At 37.5% G+C, this 16,442-nt stretch overlaps 1 protein-coding gene across 4 annotated transcripts in view; it reads left to right on the forward strand.

Annotated features, from left to right (window-relative positions):
• SCAPER (S-phase cyclin A associated protein in the ER) overlaps window positions 1-16,442 on the forward strand; it is a 358,776-nt gene that overhangs the window by 46,294 nt on the left and 296,040 nt on the right. For all 4 annotated transcript variants that reach the window (XM_074966056.1, XM_074966057.1, XM_074966059.1 and 1 more), the window contains exon 5: window positions 8,741-8,938. In XM_074966056.1, coding sequence (XP_074822157.1) covers window positions 8,741-8,938 — 198 coding nt within the window. The remainder of the gene's footprint in view (window positions 1-8,740; window positions 8,939-16,442) is intronic.

The raw sequence follows: 16,442 nt of genomic DNA on the forward strand, positions 1-16,442 counted from the left end.
CTCAGTATGTGTTCAACCTTTCTCTTAAGCCCAATATTGAGAACTTTGGCTGTGGCAGTGCCATCTGTTTTTTCACGATTTTGTTCACAAACTGTCATCAGATTAGGCCAGTTGTTGATATCGTGCTCAAAATAGTCCATTACTGATTTCCATCGCACATCTTGTGGGAGAGTTAGCTTGGTTCCTCTCGCTTTTTTCAGAGCAGCTACTGCAAAGTGGTTGTTACAGAAGTATTTTTCAATTTCAACAACATTAGCCTTTATTTCTGGAACACTGAAGTCTTTGGCTAGGAGATGCATCAAATGAGCAGTGCAACTGTATGTTATTAGCTCTCTTCACTCTCTTCTAAATAATTTCTTATCATCTTGTCATCTTGTCTCATCTTCTTCTCAGCATTGTCTGTGACCAAGCTGCGTACTGGACATTTGAAATCTTTTTAACAGTTTGTTATAGTTTTTATTGTTACTACTTGTACGTATTCTGCTGTGTGTGCATTTCCTGATGTATCAATTCCCTTCTTCTTTTGTCACACAAGCACATACGACAGGATCATTGTGGACATTGCTCTACCCATGAAGACTCAGGTTAACAATTTCACCCTTTAGACCTTTTGTACACCTCTCAATTTCTCTTTCATACACTTTATCCAGCAATTTGCCTGCAACAGCTGTTCTGTTGGGTGGACTATATCCTGGTCTTCATGACTGAACCATGTTAGTGAAGTGTGGGTTCTCAGTCATACGGAAGGGAGAGTTTGTTGCATAAACAAACCGGGCAATTTTTGTAATCTGCTAGTTCTTATCACAAACTTTTCTATGGTTGTTTCTGGATGATGGAGATTTTTTTTCTTTTGCTACAGGTGATATACTGTGGCTATGTGATATACATAATGTGACTGAAAGACTATCATTGGCAGATAACTTTGAAACTATAGAAAATAATGGTGATCTTGAAGGTGGATAGTCTTAAGAATCCTGTATGTTGAGGATGGATTCTCCTAAACAAAATAAGTCAATGCAGTTATTTAATTATTATTACCATACTGCTCATTTAGTATTACTCATTGCATTCATTGACACTCAGTATTGCTTTAAAGGTGAAATTGTAAAAGGAAGATCTGCCTCTTTCAGTTTTTTTTTTGTTTGTTTTATTATCACAACTGCATTTAAAATGGCAGTACCATAGAGTAACAACTATATTTTTTGCTCAAACATGAGAATTCAAGAATAGTCCAGAAGGAAGACAGGCAGTCCTTAAGAAAGAAGTATGAAATAAAAAAGATTACCAACCTGAAGATCCTGCATGTTCAGACATATTTCTTTCATCATCTTCAACGCAGCTTTCTCCCGAAAAGGAACACTTCTCATGATGTTGTTTCATTCGGGCAACCAGGCCTTCCATTTCTTTGTTGCACTGTTTGCATTTTGCATGCATGCCTGTCTTCCCCACAGGTAGAAGAACTTCATTAAAATATTCCCAAACTGGGTCTCTTTTACAGCCTGCAGCCATTATAGGTTTTCCCTTCTAGTGAGAGAATGGTATGGTAGATTTCAAATCAATGAAAGCTACACTCATAAAGACCTCAAGACTCCTGGAATACGCTGCTCAAACAGTTTCACTTTTTTGTTTCTACTGCCTGTCCTCCCTTCTCACATTTATTTCCAGACTTCTTCTCTTTGTCCAGATCTATTCTGCCCCCAACCATCTTCTATTTATTGAACTTTTTGAAACTTTGCACTTTTAGAGAGAGGTAAGGGATTGACTCTGTGTACACAAATTTGCAGAGGGACAATAGGGTTGAGGTCTGTTATTTCTCACCTCTCTATATTATTTATTTATTTAAAAATGTTTTTGCTATTAAGAAGCATGTTATCTCTGGAGACACAAATCCACAGTTTGAGAACTGCAAAACTAAGCATCTCTGATGGTATCTTCTAGACTGAGCACTGAGTCCCGTTTGGTAGATAGAAAGAAAGATTAACCTAAATAAATATACAGAAGCCCCTGGAACCCCATAAGAATCGGTCCCTAATCCATGAATTATTGGAACTCATTTACAAAACTTTTCTTAAACGTTACATGAATATATTGTCTCGTACTACAGAATTAGAATGTATAATCCCTATTCTGTGATGAAATATCTTTGAGCTATAATGTATTGTAATTAAAACTATCTTTAGATAGGTTTTTTCCTCAAAAAGCATTTTATCAAAAAAATCGGATTTAAATAAAAAAAAAATCCTTTAAAAATTTTTTTAAAAAAAGCATTGATTTTTATTCACCCTGCTCTACATACAGTAGAACCTCAGAGTTATGGACACCTCGGGAATGGAGGTTGTCCGTAACTGGTAGACATTCGTAACTCTGAACAAAGTGCAGTTCGTGCTCCAGATCCAGCAGCTGATACTCCAGGCCAGGCTCCAGTAGTAGCTGAGCTCCCTCCTCAGCGCCAGCAGCTCCCTTGCCGACAGCTTCTTGCCCTGGGTTGGACTGATTTAGCAAGCTTGTTCTTCTCCTGGCCGGGGAGAGTGTGTGTGTGTGTGTGTGTGTGTGTGTGTGTGTGTGTGTAAAAACAGTGCATCGCCCTCCAGGCCTGGGGAGGGGCAGTAAAAACAGAAAAGGAGGACTTGTGGCACCTTAGAGACTAACCAATTTATTTGAGCATGAGCTTTCGTGAGCTACAGCTCAGCTGTAGCTCACGAAAGCTCATGCTCAAATAAATTGGTTAGTCTCTAAGGTGCCACAAGTCCTCCTTTTCTTTTTGCGAATACAGACTAACACGGCTGTTACTCTGAAACCAGTAAAAACAGAATGTCCCCCTCCCCGCCGAGGGGGGTGTGTGAAAGTGGCACAGACCATAATGCTGTTCCAGCTCTGCTGGCTCCCCAAGCATCTTCACCTCCTAGCTGTAAGTGGCTGCCCTGTGTTTTTTTTTTGGGGGGTCTCTGCTGCTGCCTGATTGGTTACTTCCAGTTTCACATGGTGTCCGGTTGACTGGTCAGTCCGTATCTGGTGTTCATATCTTTGAGGTTCTACTGTACTTGTGTGTAAAATGATTCTTTTGATATGGGTTTAAAGATCATTCAAAAAAATAAACTGACTTTTATGTTTAAATTAATATTTCATGATATACAATAGTAGTGAGTAGTAACTATAGAGTCTTTAAAAGTACACTATGGACCCTGCAGACTTCTCAGAGATTTAAATATTTGTAGTACATGTAAATTATCCAATTATTTTAAAATTGTTTGTAGGTACTAAATTTCCTTAAAGAAAACTGAATAAAACAAATCTGGAGTTTCTAGACCAGGGGTTCCCAAACTTGGTTTGTGGCCTGTTCAGGGTAAGCTCCTGGCAGGCCACAAGATGCTTTGTTTACCTGAGCGTCTGCAGGTACGGCCGCTTGCAGCTCCTTCTTACATTTCTACATAGGGTTCAAATTGTTAGTGGCTCATAACTGAAGACAGTACTTTCTGGGTCACATAAGCTGTGTGCATGTGTTGGCTATGGGATATTTACAAATTGAGATACAAGCAAGGGTTGGGGAAAAGTCCTATCCCATATAATAAACAAGTTAGTCTTCTCCTGCAGTAAAAGGTAAATTGTGTTTTTATAACTTTTCTACTAATCTGTCGGTAGTGTATCACATTCCTTTGCAATTCTATGGGCAGTCCAAAGATGTCAATCCTGTGATTTAAGATTGTAAACTGTGTCCACACAGAATTACATCTTGAAGTTCTGTATCTGTAGTGCAACAAGGATAGCAGGTAGCTTGCTCCCTCCTTTGGTATTTTACTACATTGGAAAGATAGTTGAGATTAATTTATTTTTCCTTTATACTTATTTATAAGTAGGAAAACCTTAAGGGATTTTATTTTTGCGTCTAAATTAGAGTCAAGAGACCATAAAACAGAGCCCACAAATTGAGTAGTCACACCTGGTGAGTCACATGCAGTTGTTGAGTTTTCCCTTTTGACTCACAAGAGACAACATGCAAACACCTCACGATCTTGAGACGTGAAGGAAAAAAAACTGGGAAAGATGGTGCTTCCCTGCACCAAAACCATGCTATAGATACAAAGACCACTGGTGAGGTTGATGCTTATGAAAAGGTTCATGATAAAATTACCTGGTGAACATAGTTATACATTTTTCAAATGGGTTTTATGTCCCTCACAAGAGGCAGTTTGTCTCTTTGTTTCCTTGTGCTCCCCTTGTCTGTCCATTGTATCCATTTGTTGTCTCTTGCACTGAGATTATAAACTCCTCTGGTCAGGGACTGTCTTTTTGTATTATGTGTTTGGGGCTGTTAGGCTCTGCTGTAATAAAAAAAAATATTATTATTCAGAAACATGGTAAATGTTGAATAAGAGGTAATGTCTGGTCATAATGCTTGCTAGTTATTTGTATTGATGGATTAAGATATGGTTAGGAGAAAAGAAACATTAAATGAATATTAGAAATAAATGGTCAGATGTCTGTACTGACAGAGACGAATAGTGGGGTTCAGACATCAGTACTAGGAAAAAGCAAAATTTTCCAACAAAATTATGTAGGCTAGTCAAAATAAGGAAGGATTATGCAGAACTCCTGGTAACAGATTAAATTAATTTTAGAAAACTGCAAGACATATTCAAGATAATACACATTTAGAAAGAGCAGTATTAATGGCTCATATGTGCTGAAATAACAGGAAAAAAAGACAACTGGAACAGGAAAGGTCCAGTGAAATTTAATGAAAATTATTTGGGCTCTGGAGGTTGCTTTCATTACAGATGGTAAGAGTATGGAGAATGATTTTCAGTGTGGTTTTAAGGCTCAAGCACTACAGATTGCATTGCACAATTTTCAGTCTCCAAAGGAAGTATTGTCAGTGCTTGGAGTGGTATGACAGCTCTGTGTACGTGGCTCTGGCCTCCATGGATACCCTGAAATCATTAGTTTGGGATCAGAAATCCTTGCTTTCTCTCAGAGAAAGATCTGGTGGGTACTCCACCAGTTTCTTGTCTTTTGTGTAGATTTTTTCTTAGTTTTTCATTTGTACAGTATGTCATGGAATGCACTATTTCAAATATTAATATAATGGAGAATGTTTTGCAATTCTTATACTTGCTAGTGAAATGTAAATATGTATATGGAATTGTCAAAGTCATAAATCTTAGATTTGACCAAAATCACTCTTTAAATAAACCATACATGGCATTTGGCCAAAAGCATCAAAGTGTGGATTATTTCTAGCAATCTGCCTTGCTTTCTTACAGAAGGTAAAGTGAATAGGCTCAAAGTGCACACTTTCACTTTATTGCTCTTCCAGTTTCTCATGCACTGTTTTGGTTTGGTTTGCAAAATTAAATGTACTACAACTTTGGTAAATTTTATTGTGATAAAGAAATGTGAGTGCAGCCATTGAAATCATGGCCAATCTGATTGCACTGTGTGCTCCTTCTTAGTTACTAAATGAAATTTACCAAATTTTTTAGTACATTATATGATGTATTTTGCAGAGCGGACAGAGCTATTTGAGGGAAAAATAGACTGGAATGCGGAGAAAACCCATAAAAGGATCCAGAAGTTCTAATAGAGCTGATCTTCAGTAAACAGTTTGGGAAGTTTTGCCCTCACACATTTGTGCAATTCACTTCTGTTTGGTAGTTACATGTCTGCAAATGTGGCCTATAGTTTAAAATCTTCTAGAAAAGAAGTAGAGACATTTATAGTCTTAGACTACAGTAATTTAAGAATTATGTGATTCTCACCTACTGTTCTACTTTTAAAGGTGTCATTTTTATATAAAAATCTGATTTGATAAATATGTTTTCCAAACATGCAGAGAAAATTTTTTCATTTAAAGCCAGCATAATTTGTTGAAAGTGGCATTGAATTTATTGCAGTGTCTTTATGATGGAATACTAAAAATCACAAAGAACCTTCTGAGGAGAACAAGGAAAATCCTCTGTGCACTTAGTATTTGCACAGTCTTGGGATCTCTTTTGCACAAATGCCAATGTAAAAAATGTTTTTCTGGTTTCCCCCTAATCCATCTACTTTCCATTTATAACATTGAGACTTTCATCCAAAATTACTGTAGAGTTTGTATTTTGACTCGTATTGCCTTTGGGCTTAAATGACATTTCTACAATGGTGCTCTGTCTCTGTTGAATGCAAACTTTCCTGCCATGAAACAAACTTTTGGCACAGGAGAAAAATGTTTTTCAGCTTTTCAGTGAGGAGCAGTAGGATTTGAACCCAAGCCAATTATTATAGCATCCTGTTCTCAGTATTGTAGTTAAGATTAGTTGTTTTAATTATAAAACCTGCTTTTCAAGGATTTAGTAGCTTGGGCTCTTTTAAATCTCATTGGATTTAATCTTAGAATATAAAAGTGGTAGTCTGTAAGCATTTTTGTTTCAGTAACTGATTTAAACTGTTGAAATCCTCATCCCTTTGTTTAATTGATACATCCTGTAGGCACCCTGGCTCATATTATATTGTTTTGGTCATTTTGACACACTGACTGAAAGATGGAGTTTAAAGAATTTGGAATTTGAAAAGGTGGAGTTCTCCACGCAATACTAAAAATGTACTAGTGTCTTGTGAATTCTAGATTCTAGAGATCTCTGCCACAGAAAATATATGCATGAAAGGAGTGCTAAAGGAATGCTTCAAGATAAGAATTATTAAAAAGGAAACAAAATCAAATGAGTTTTTTTCCATTTATGTTGCTTGATTGTTTGGTTAATGAAATTAAATGGTTATTTTTACTTTCCATTTAAAGTTGGTTTTGTTTTCTTGTTCTCATGCCCTAACTAACACAATGCTATGTTTGTGTTGGCAGTAATGAGGGAGGTGTATATTTCAACCTTCAGTCTTTTCTTTTGATATGAAAAAAGGATGCTTGGGCGCCTTTTTATTTATAAAAGCTTATTCTCCATTCTTTTTGTTTTTGTATTTGATTAGATGTAATGTTATAGTTCTCAATATCTTGCCATGTCTTTTTAAGGAGAATACTGACAACTTTATTCCCAAATTTCCTTTTAAATAGTCTGGGAAGTAGCTTTTTGTTACTTTTTAAAAACCTAATTTTCTTTTAATTATTTATGTATTTTCTTGCTTTTTGTATTTCTCTCAATTTAGACAATGAAAATAGACTAGTCAGTTTCACTGATTTATAATCACTTCAAGCACTTTCATGTTCTCATGCACAGAAACAACTGCAGTGCTGTATTATCTGGATTTCAAATGCTGCAAAGCAATATTTATATATATACATTTGGGTTGGTAGATTATTTTTACAAAACCTAAATTTGGGGCCAATTTTGACCTGCCAGTGACTATAATTCTATTTATTCTTTCATAAATGATGTACATATATTTATATAAAACCCATAAGCTAGGGCTTTGATCTGTTTTGTTCTCAGACCTAGTTAATAGATACATGGTAAAATTGCATGTGATTGAGGATCACTTTGGATTGATTTGGGGTGCTTGCCCCAGTTGCTTGAGAGGACCCCCCATACCTGCAGCACTTCTAGTGTGGGAACACCTTCCTTCCTCTTGGCTGTTGTTGTGGGAGAGAATCTTAGGCTAGATGGGCCCAATATCCTGAATCTGGCTGAATTCAATTTTGAGCTGTCAGCCAGGAAGAGGTGCTTCACATCCCTTTAGAATGTCTTCTATGACTGAGTTACAGTATATCAGTCAGCCAAAGAAAAACCTACCTCCCACCTTATGAAAAGGAATGAACTGAATGTGCAACCTCAGCAGATGTGTAAGGCTGTAGTAATCATTAAATTATTGCTTTTAAAATGGCACAAAACAGAACACCTGTGAACCAGCAGTCACGAAGAAAATTTGGGACTGATACGAGCCCAAAGAAAATAGAGTAATCAAATTTAACATAGCGTTTATATCTCAATAATTTGCAGAGAGCCATAAATTTATACTCCATTTCTCTTCTTTGAAAATGAGAGTAGAAGCTTAAGGTGTGTTTAACACTGCTGAAATCATGACTCTAGAGTCAAAACAACAGAGAGTCAACTTCAGACCTGGAATAAGCAAGAGCAACACAATTAAAGTCAATATGCTGGATTTGAATTTGCCTTGTAATGTTTGAGTGCGATGAATGGAAAGTCACCTATACAGGCAAAGACATGAATCTTTTGAAGTATGAAAGCTTCTCTTTGTAACTAGTTCGGTGCTTACTGACTTCTTTACTACAGTGAAGCAATAAAACATTGATTAAAAGGCTGGTCACAGATGTATTCATTGGCCTTAAAACTTGTACACTGAAGTTACCATATTTTAACAAAAAATTGAGACAAAATGTTCTATACAATATCTTTGCAATAACGTTTGTTTGATGACAGAATGTACCTGGCATAGTCATTAGCAAAATAGCTTTTGCATCTTCTGGAAACATACTCTTGTCAGAACAAGTAATGGGGCAAATGCAACTTTCCCATCTACATTCAGAGCAGAATATCTTCTGCTACTGTGCAGATGTAAATATTGGGTTAAAAATGTCAGAGAAACAGAAATTAGGTTCTACAAACCTGCCCCTTTTGTTTAAGGTGAGAAAATTTGTTTGAAGAACTCAGTCAGTGGGATATGACGTAAGCCTCAATGAAGGATGTATTGTTTGAAAGTGTTGACATATGTTGAAAAAAGTATGTTATACAGAAGCCCAACCCCTTGCCACACTTATTTGTGTTTTTTTTAATGTTGTATCTCATCTCTTCAGAGCACTACAGTAGACTGTAAAATAACATCAGGAGCCGCTGGAGATAAAAACTTTGACAAAAGCCCAACAAAAACAAGGCAACCTCGAAAAGTTGATTTGAGAGCTCGATATTGGGCATTTCTTTTTGACAATCTTAGACGGGCAGTTGATGAAATCTATGTTACTTGTGAGTCGGATCAGAGCGTAGTAGAATGCAAGGTAAGACTCTTTCTAAAGTGTTCTGCCCCAATTATTGCAATGTGTCTCTTGGTGCTGTTCTTGTCATTACAGATAAGCTAAAAACAAGAAACAGAACCTCAAGAAGAAATTATTGCATGCTTTAGATTTTAATTGAGGGCCTTAAATAAGAAAGCTGAAAACATATTTATTTTTGCCAAGAAAAAGCAGCTTTCATCTTACACGCTGACTGGTTTGGAATGATATGAAACTTATAGCAATATGTGACTTTCTCTTAGACTTTTAACACTGCAATAAGATTAATTTATATTAACAAAAAACAAAAACGCCTCATTCAGTCTGTGGTTGATATTTCCAGCAATTGTCATATCCTTTTGCCTGCAGTACTTTTTGCTGTAGGTGGCACTGTTGGGATTCAGCCTGTTTTCACATTCTTTAGTTTCCTGTTTAATGTCTTAATTATACATTGCTCCGTTTCTGCAGAGATAGTTATCACTCTTCTAATTCACTCTCTGGTGGTAAGAAAGTGGGATTGATGGCCAAGTATAAACAATGTCTGGGTGGGATGTCGTTGTAAGGTGTTTTTTCTAATTTTAGATAACCTTGTGTTTGTAATAAGATGTAAAACAGACACACAAAGCATGGGTGTCATACAGTAACTCAGTAGGAAAACTGTTGTCTTTTAATAAGAGTTCATTGTACACTGTATTACTTTATAATGCGTTAAATGATCACAAGAATTAAGAGAAGCCAGAACAATACATCTTTAAGAAAATATTAAAGGCACTTTTTTTTTTAACATTAAACATGGCTGAAAGTTCACCAAATTATGGAACCCATTATCTAATCATTGTGATATGTATATATCTACATATCTACATATATAGTTTAAAATAAACTTTCATCTTATCATGTGTATCTAGTTTTCTGCTGAAATCAGAGATGGCCAAATTGGCTTTGGGATTAGCGTACAAATATATTTAATTGAAACCAGGTTTCAGAACTGAACAGTAGCTGGAGGCTTCCAAACCGTTAGTTGGTCTAACACAATTTAACATTTTGTTACTGAACTGTCTTCCTGCTCAGGAAATTTCTCTGATGAATTTTTGTTTTTAAGAAAACCAGTCTGCTTTGTCATGTAATCAGATTACCATTTTTAAACTTTTATGACTGAAGGAAAGAAGTTTATTTGTATCATTATTACATCTTTATAGAGCTGAGACCTCACCTAGAATTCCAGTCATAACACTCAGTCTGTGCTTGCAAGGAAATATATATACATTCCAAACCAAAAATCTTTATTTAAAACAACAGTTAAGGTTAGTAAGTGACAACAATGCAGTTACCTGTCACATTGTTTGCCTGCAAAACTCCCCAGGCACTTAAAAGCATAGAAATGAATATTTATGTAAATCCTAAATCTTATACCACCAAACATATTTAGTAGCTGCATTCTTTTCATCGTATATAAAGAAATGCCTGTTTCATCACAAAACCTCCACTTCAGTGCAGTCTCAGTGGTAATTAAATATTCATGGTAAATAGGCCCAATGGCCTGTGATGGGATGGGGTGGGATCTGAGTTACCCAGGAAAGAATTTTCTGTAGTATCTGGCTGGTGAATCTTGCCCATATGCTCAGGGTTTAGCTGATCGCCATATTTGGGGTCGGGAAGAAATTTTCCTCCAGGGCAGATTGGAAGAGGCCCTGGAGGTTTTTCGCCTCCTCTGTAGCATGGGGCATGGGTCACTTGCTGGAGGATTCTCTACTCCTTGAAGTCTTTAAACCACAATTTGAGGACTTCAATAGCTCAGACATAGGTGAGAGGTTTTTTGCAGGAGTGGGTGGGTGAAATTCTGTGGCCTGGGTTGTGCAGGAGGTCAGAGTAGATGATCATAATGGTCCCTTCTGACCTAAATATCTATGAATCTATGATTGTTGAAATTGTATGTGTGTTATTTTTGTTATAGTACCTTGATTTTTGGAATTTTCTTTTCAGGGATAGCATTGAATAGACAATATTATATGTTCATATATCTTTTAATAGAGTTTTTTGAAGATGAGATATGGGAAAGATGGAAATTTTAAAATAATTTTACTATTAATTATTTGTGGAGAACAGTTATCAGTTATATTTGTTGAGCTGCTTCTTGATTTCTTTTTGCATGATGATTGTATTGATTGATTTATTGTGCTCTTAGCTAAATGTCAGAGATACCTTTGGTACAATATAAAGCGGCGGTGACTTTGATAATATATTTATTTTGATTTATGCCTAACAGTAGAATGTTTTGGAAAAGTATTATTTTTGCTTTTTTCTTAGGATTAATGTTGTACATGTAGGTAAGCAGGAAAAAGGTATAATATAAATTTATGGTAAAATTACATAGGTATATAGGCTTGCCTGTGAGACTGATCAGTATGTCATTGACATGCGTGTACATACACCATTTTCTTTTCTTTTTCAAAAGGATTTTTTGCTGTGTAAGACTGGTGATAAAATTTAGGTGCAGCCAAATCTCTGCCAGAAGCTGGTTTCACATTTGTGGTTCTCCACACTCAAAGCTCTGCCCTTACTCCCTGCAAGGCATATCCTGACTTCTGTCAGCCAAACTTCTCTGGCTGAATGCAGCTTTTATTTCATGGTGCAGAGAGAGGCAGTCATTCAGATAGCTGGCGTCAGCCCACTTAGGGCTTTGTAACTGAGGATTAGGCTTTTGACTTGCACTCAGAACTGGATATGCAAACAGGGTTGAGCATGAAGCACTGGTGTGAGACCTTGTCAACAGTTCTTCTTGCTTAGTAGATGGCCTTGGTCAGTCTCCGGTATAGCGCATTACAATAGATCCATATTTGACACAATAAGGTGTATGATAAAACTTTGTATCCATTTCTGATTTTAGAGACTACATCATCCCATTGGCAACATCCTATCCTGTTTATGTTGTGGCATGTTGTGCCTTGTAATACATATCATATACAAGGCCCTGTGTTTGTTTTCTAACTCCAGAGATGAGATCCTTTTCACCATTCCAGTCCTATTCTGCTGTTATTTAAAAGGGCTGGAGTGGTGTAAAGGGTCTCTAAAAGCCCTGATTTCATCTAGAGTAGGTGTCCCTTGGCGCAGAAAATGTAGAGGAGAGTCATAAAACTGCCTTCAGAGGAGCCTTGGTGGGTATATCTACATTGCATTTATATACCCTCGGCTGGCCAATGCCAGCTGACTTGGGCTTGTGGGGCTAGGGCTAAGGGGCTGTTTAATTGCATTGTAGAGGTTTGGGCTTGGGCTGTAGTCTGAGTTTTGGAACGCTCCCATCTCACAGGGTCCTAGAGCCTGGGCTCCCTCCTGAGCCCAAACGTTAACATCTACAGTCCTGCCAAACAGTCCCTTAGCCTGAGTCAACTCGCATGAGCCAGCTGCAGGCTTTTAATTACAGTGTAGACATAGCCTGAAAGGCCATGGTATTGGGGCCAGGAGGGGCATGTTGGGAATGGGGCCTCAGCACACAGCACTGTAGTGATTTCAGACAGTACTGTGGCTTATAGGCAACCTAGGGAGACTGCTGTAATTTAGGCTGTCTTCCAGGTGCTGCTTAAGCCCTCAGAGCAATCTAGGATTGGAAGGATGTAAAGGTGGATTAAAGCCACTTTAGGCCATTGCCGCCTGGGCTATGAGCTCTAAGCTAGCTAGAGACAAAAGTCAGACTCTTACCCTACCTCTGCTTCTGAGGACAAAATGTCAGCAACAGAATATTGCATTGCAAGATTTATGCAGGTTGAGTGCCAATGAAATAATCTTATCTTCTCCCCTCCCCCCCATTTACAGTGGTGTTGTAGCCCTGTTGGCCCTAGGATATTAGAGAGACAAGGTGAGTGAGGTAATATCTTTTATTGACCATCTTCTGTTGGGGGAAGAGACAAGCTTTCAAGATACACAGAGCAGACCTGAGGAAGAGCTCTGCAGCTCAAAACTTCTCTCTTTCATCAGTAGAAGTTGGGCCAATAAAATATATTACCTCATCCACCTTCCTTCTCTTTTTATTCCCTGCATAGACATGAGCAGTTGAATTTTGTACGCATCCCATTTTCTTGTTTTCAAACATGTCTAAAACAACTAGTTAGCCTTAATTTATTAAATGTCCCATGTAAATAATGTAAATGTAAATAAATGTAAATATGTGAATGAAATTGTCAGAAACTAGAAAATTAATATTTAAGATTGTGTTATAGATTGGGTTAAAGGTCTTTGAAACTGCACACATAACTGCCCATCTTCATGTAAGATTGTTGTCAGAAATCATGATGCTCCTTTATGAAACCAGGCAGCTGAAGCAATCGGAGAACCATCCAAAACATAGACACATGGCAAATCTTGAATAGAAATTTAACAGTGTGGCACACAAAGGATTTCTCTGGGGACTGATATCGCAAATACAGGGAGTAGGGCATTGATTGGATTGAAACTGTGTTTTGTGTGGGTGTCTGTGCAAGAAACAGCACAAAGACCAGAGAAGCTTGGAGAGAAGGCAGCTACACAGAAACATTTGTAGCATGGCCCGAGAAAAAGCTGAGAGAGAGATTTTGGGCTGAATGCTGGCTGAAAGAGACACGGAGTTGTGAGCAAAGAAAGCATCTGCTTTTGTTTGATTCCTCATGTGTTCAGTGAAACAGGACTTTTTATATTCTTTGTAAATAAACAGGATTCCATTAAAGATATGTCTCTCCATCATCAATTTTTCCTAACAGAAACAATCCAAAGGTCCCTGAACTTTGGCTAACTACTTGGATCGAACAGGGGTAACAGTTAATAGTCCATCTTCAACCCACATAATAATGGGAGGGGAGAAAAACCCAGTTTGAGTTGAGGATGCCATTATCATTCTTCAGACTCTTTTATTTCCATTTATTGTATTGCGTCACAGCGTTTAAACAAATCACTTTGTAAAGGAGAAACAATGTAATTTTCAAAACAATAGAATGTTAAGCCTGCCTGAGGGTGGTAATTCATAGTGAGCAAATCCCATCATAACTCTTCTTACTGTGCAGAGCAGTGCTAGAAATCAGTAGAGATCACTTTTCTGTATAAGCTGTGACAAAGTCACAAAAAAATAAAAGGTGGAAGTCTGATAGAAAAACATAATAAGCTGACAATGGCAAGAGTGAAGCTTAGAACTCCTCTGGGCTTTAAAGTACAGAATAGAAGTGATAGTAAAATTAAGAAATAAAGGCAAAAGATCCCAATAAATTACTTCTCTGTCATGCAAAATAGTGAGCACTTGTAGTGCTACAGAGAAGGACCCCACTTGTTGTTCACATAAATAAGAAGTGATGGTTGGGGCACTTCATATATTCTCTGGTGCGTGACTGCTTCCCCAAGGGCAAAAGGCTTAATGGAAGATATTTTAAAGTGCTTAAAAGGAAGACTCTTGTCTGAAAGTATGATACCTCAGGGCTTTAGTTCAAATACAGAATTTAGCTTTCAGAGAACAATTACAGGTAGATAATTTACCCTCTACATGCCTGACTGACCATATTCTTCTGAATCTAGTCTGCTTACTTGGTTGAGAACATATGTTTTTCTAAACATATACTATTCAGTCTTTACTTCGGTCTTCACTAAAAAAGTTAATTGTAACCAGATGGTTAACACAATTAATATTAACAACAAGGGAGAAGGCTCTTGGAAAAGAACAGGTTAAGGAATACTTAGGTAAGTTAGATGTGTTCAGGTCAGCAGGGCCCGACAAAATTCACTCCAAGGTACTTAAGGAACTAGCTGAAGCAATCTTTGACCAGTTAACGATTACCTTTGCGAACTCATGAAGGATGGGTGAGGTCCTGGAGGACTGGAGAAGGGCAAACATAGTACCTATTTTCAGAAAGGGGAAAAAGGAGGACCTGGGGAATTTAGACCAGTCAGCCTAACTTGGATACCCAGAAAGATACTCAAACAAATTATTAAACAGTCAGTTTGTTCAAATCTGGAGGATAATAAGGTGGTAAGTAATAGCCAAGATGGATTTTACAAGTACATGTCATGCCAAACCAATCTAGTTTCCTTCTTTGACAAAGTAACTGGCCTACTGGATGGGGAGAAACAGTAGACTTGATAAAGCTGGACTATAGTGACGCTTTTGACTCTGTTTTGCATGACATTCTAATAAGCAGTTTATGGAAATATGGCCTAGATGAAATTAGGTAGGTGCAAAACTGGTTGAAAGACCATACTCAGAGTATTTATCAATGGTTCATGTCTCCTGTGGCCTCTCAGGGGTCAGTCCTGGTTCCGGTACCATTCAGTGTTTCATCATAACTTGAATGATGGAGAGGAGAGTTTGCTTATACAATTTGTGAATGACATCAAGCTGAGAGTGGTTGCGAGCACTTTGGAGGACAGGATTAGAATTCAGGATGCTCTTGATAAAGTGGAGAATTGGTCTGAAATCAACAAGATGAAATTCAAAAAAGACAAGTGCAAAGTACCACATTTAGGAAGGAAAAATCAAATGCATAAATATATAACAGGGAATAACTGGCTAGGCAGCAGTATTGCAGAAAAAGATTTGTGGGTTATAGTGAATCACAAATTGAATATGAGGCTTCTGCTTCAAAAATAGCAGATGTTATTGTGATATGTATTAACAGAAATGTCATATGTAAGACAGGGAAGATAATTGTTCCACTTTACTTGGCACTGGTAAGGCCTCAGCTGGAGTATTGTGTCCAGTTTTGGGCACTGCACTTTAAGAAGGATGTGAACAAATTGGAGAGAGTCCAGAGGAGAATAACAAAAATTACGAGGTTTGGAAAATATGACTATGAGGAAAGGCTGAAAGCTCTAGGCATGTTCAGCTAGAGACGAGAAGACTGGGGTGGATGTCGGGGAAGGGTATGAAAACAGTCTTCAAATATGTAAAAGATGATCAACACAGAGGATGGAAATCAATTTTTCTCCATGTCCACTGAGGGTAGGACAAGAAGTAATTGGCTTATTTTAACAAGGAAGATTCAGGTTAGATATTAGGAGGAGCTTTCAAAATATACAGATAGTTAAGCTCTGGAACAGGTTATGTAAGGAGGTTGTGGAATCCCCATCATTGGAAGTTTTTAGGAATAGGTTAGACAAACACCTCTCAGGAATGGTCTAGGTATATTTAATCCTGCCTCAGCACAAGGGGATGGACTAGGTGATCTCTAAATCCCTTCTAGCCCTATATTTATCTGATTCTGTGAACCTGATAGAGCTATTTCAGTGTGTCCTCTAAATATGATTTTAAGACAATAGTGTAGATTGCCCCATTCTGTAAAAGAACCATATGGAAGTACTTCTTTGCAAAACACACAGTCGATTTGTGGAACTTGTTGCCAGGGGATGTTGTGAAGGCCAAAAGTATATCTGGGTTCAAAAAAGAATTCATGAAGGATATGTCCATTAATAGCTATTAGCCAAGATGGTCAGGGAATGCAACTCCATGCTCTGTGTGTTCCTAAACCTCTCTGACTGCCAGAAGGTGGGACTGGATGAC

This window comes from Natator depressus, chromosome 10, assembly GCF_965152275.1.
Source record: "Natator depressus isolate rNatDep1 chromosome 10, rNatDep2.hap1, whole genome shotgun sequence".
Classification (NCBI taxonomy): domain Eukaryota; kingdom Metazoa; phylum Chordata; order Testudines; family Cheloniidae; genus Natator; species Natator depressus.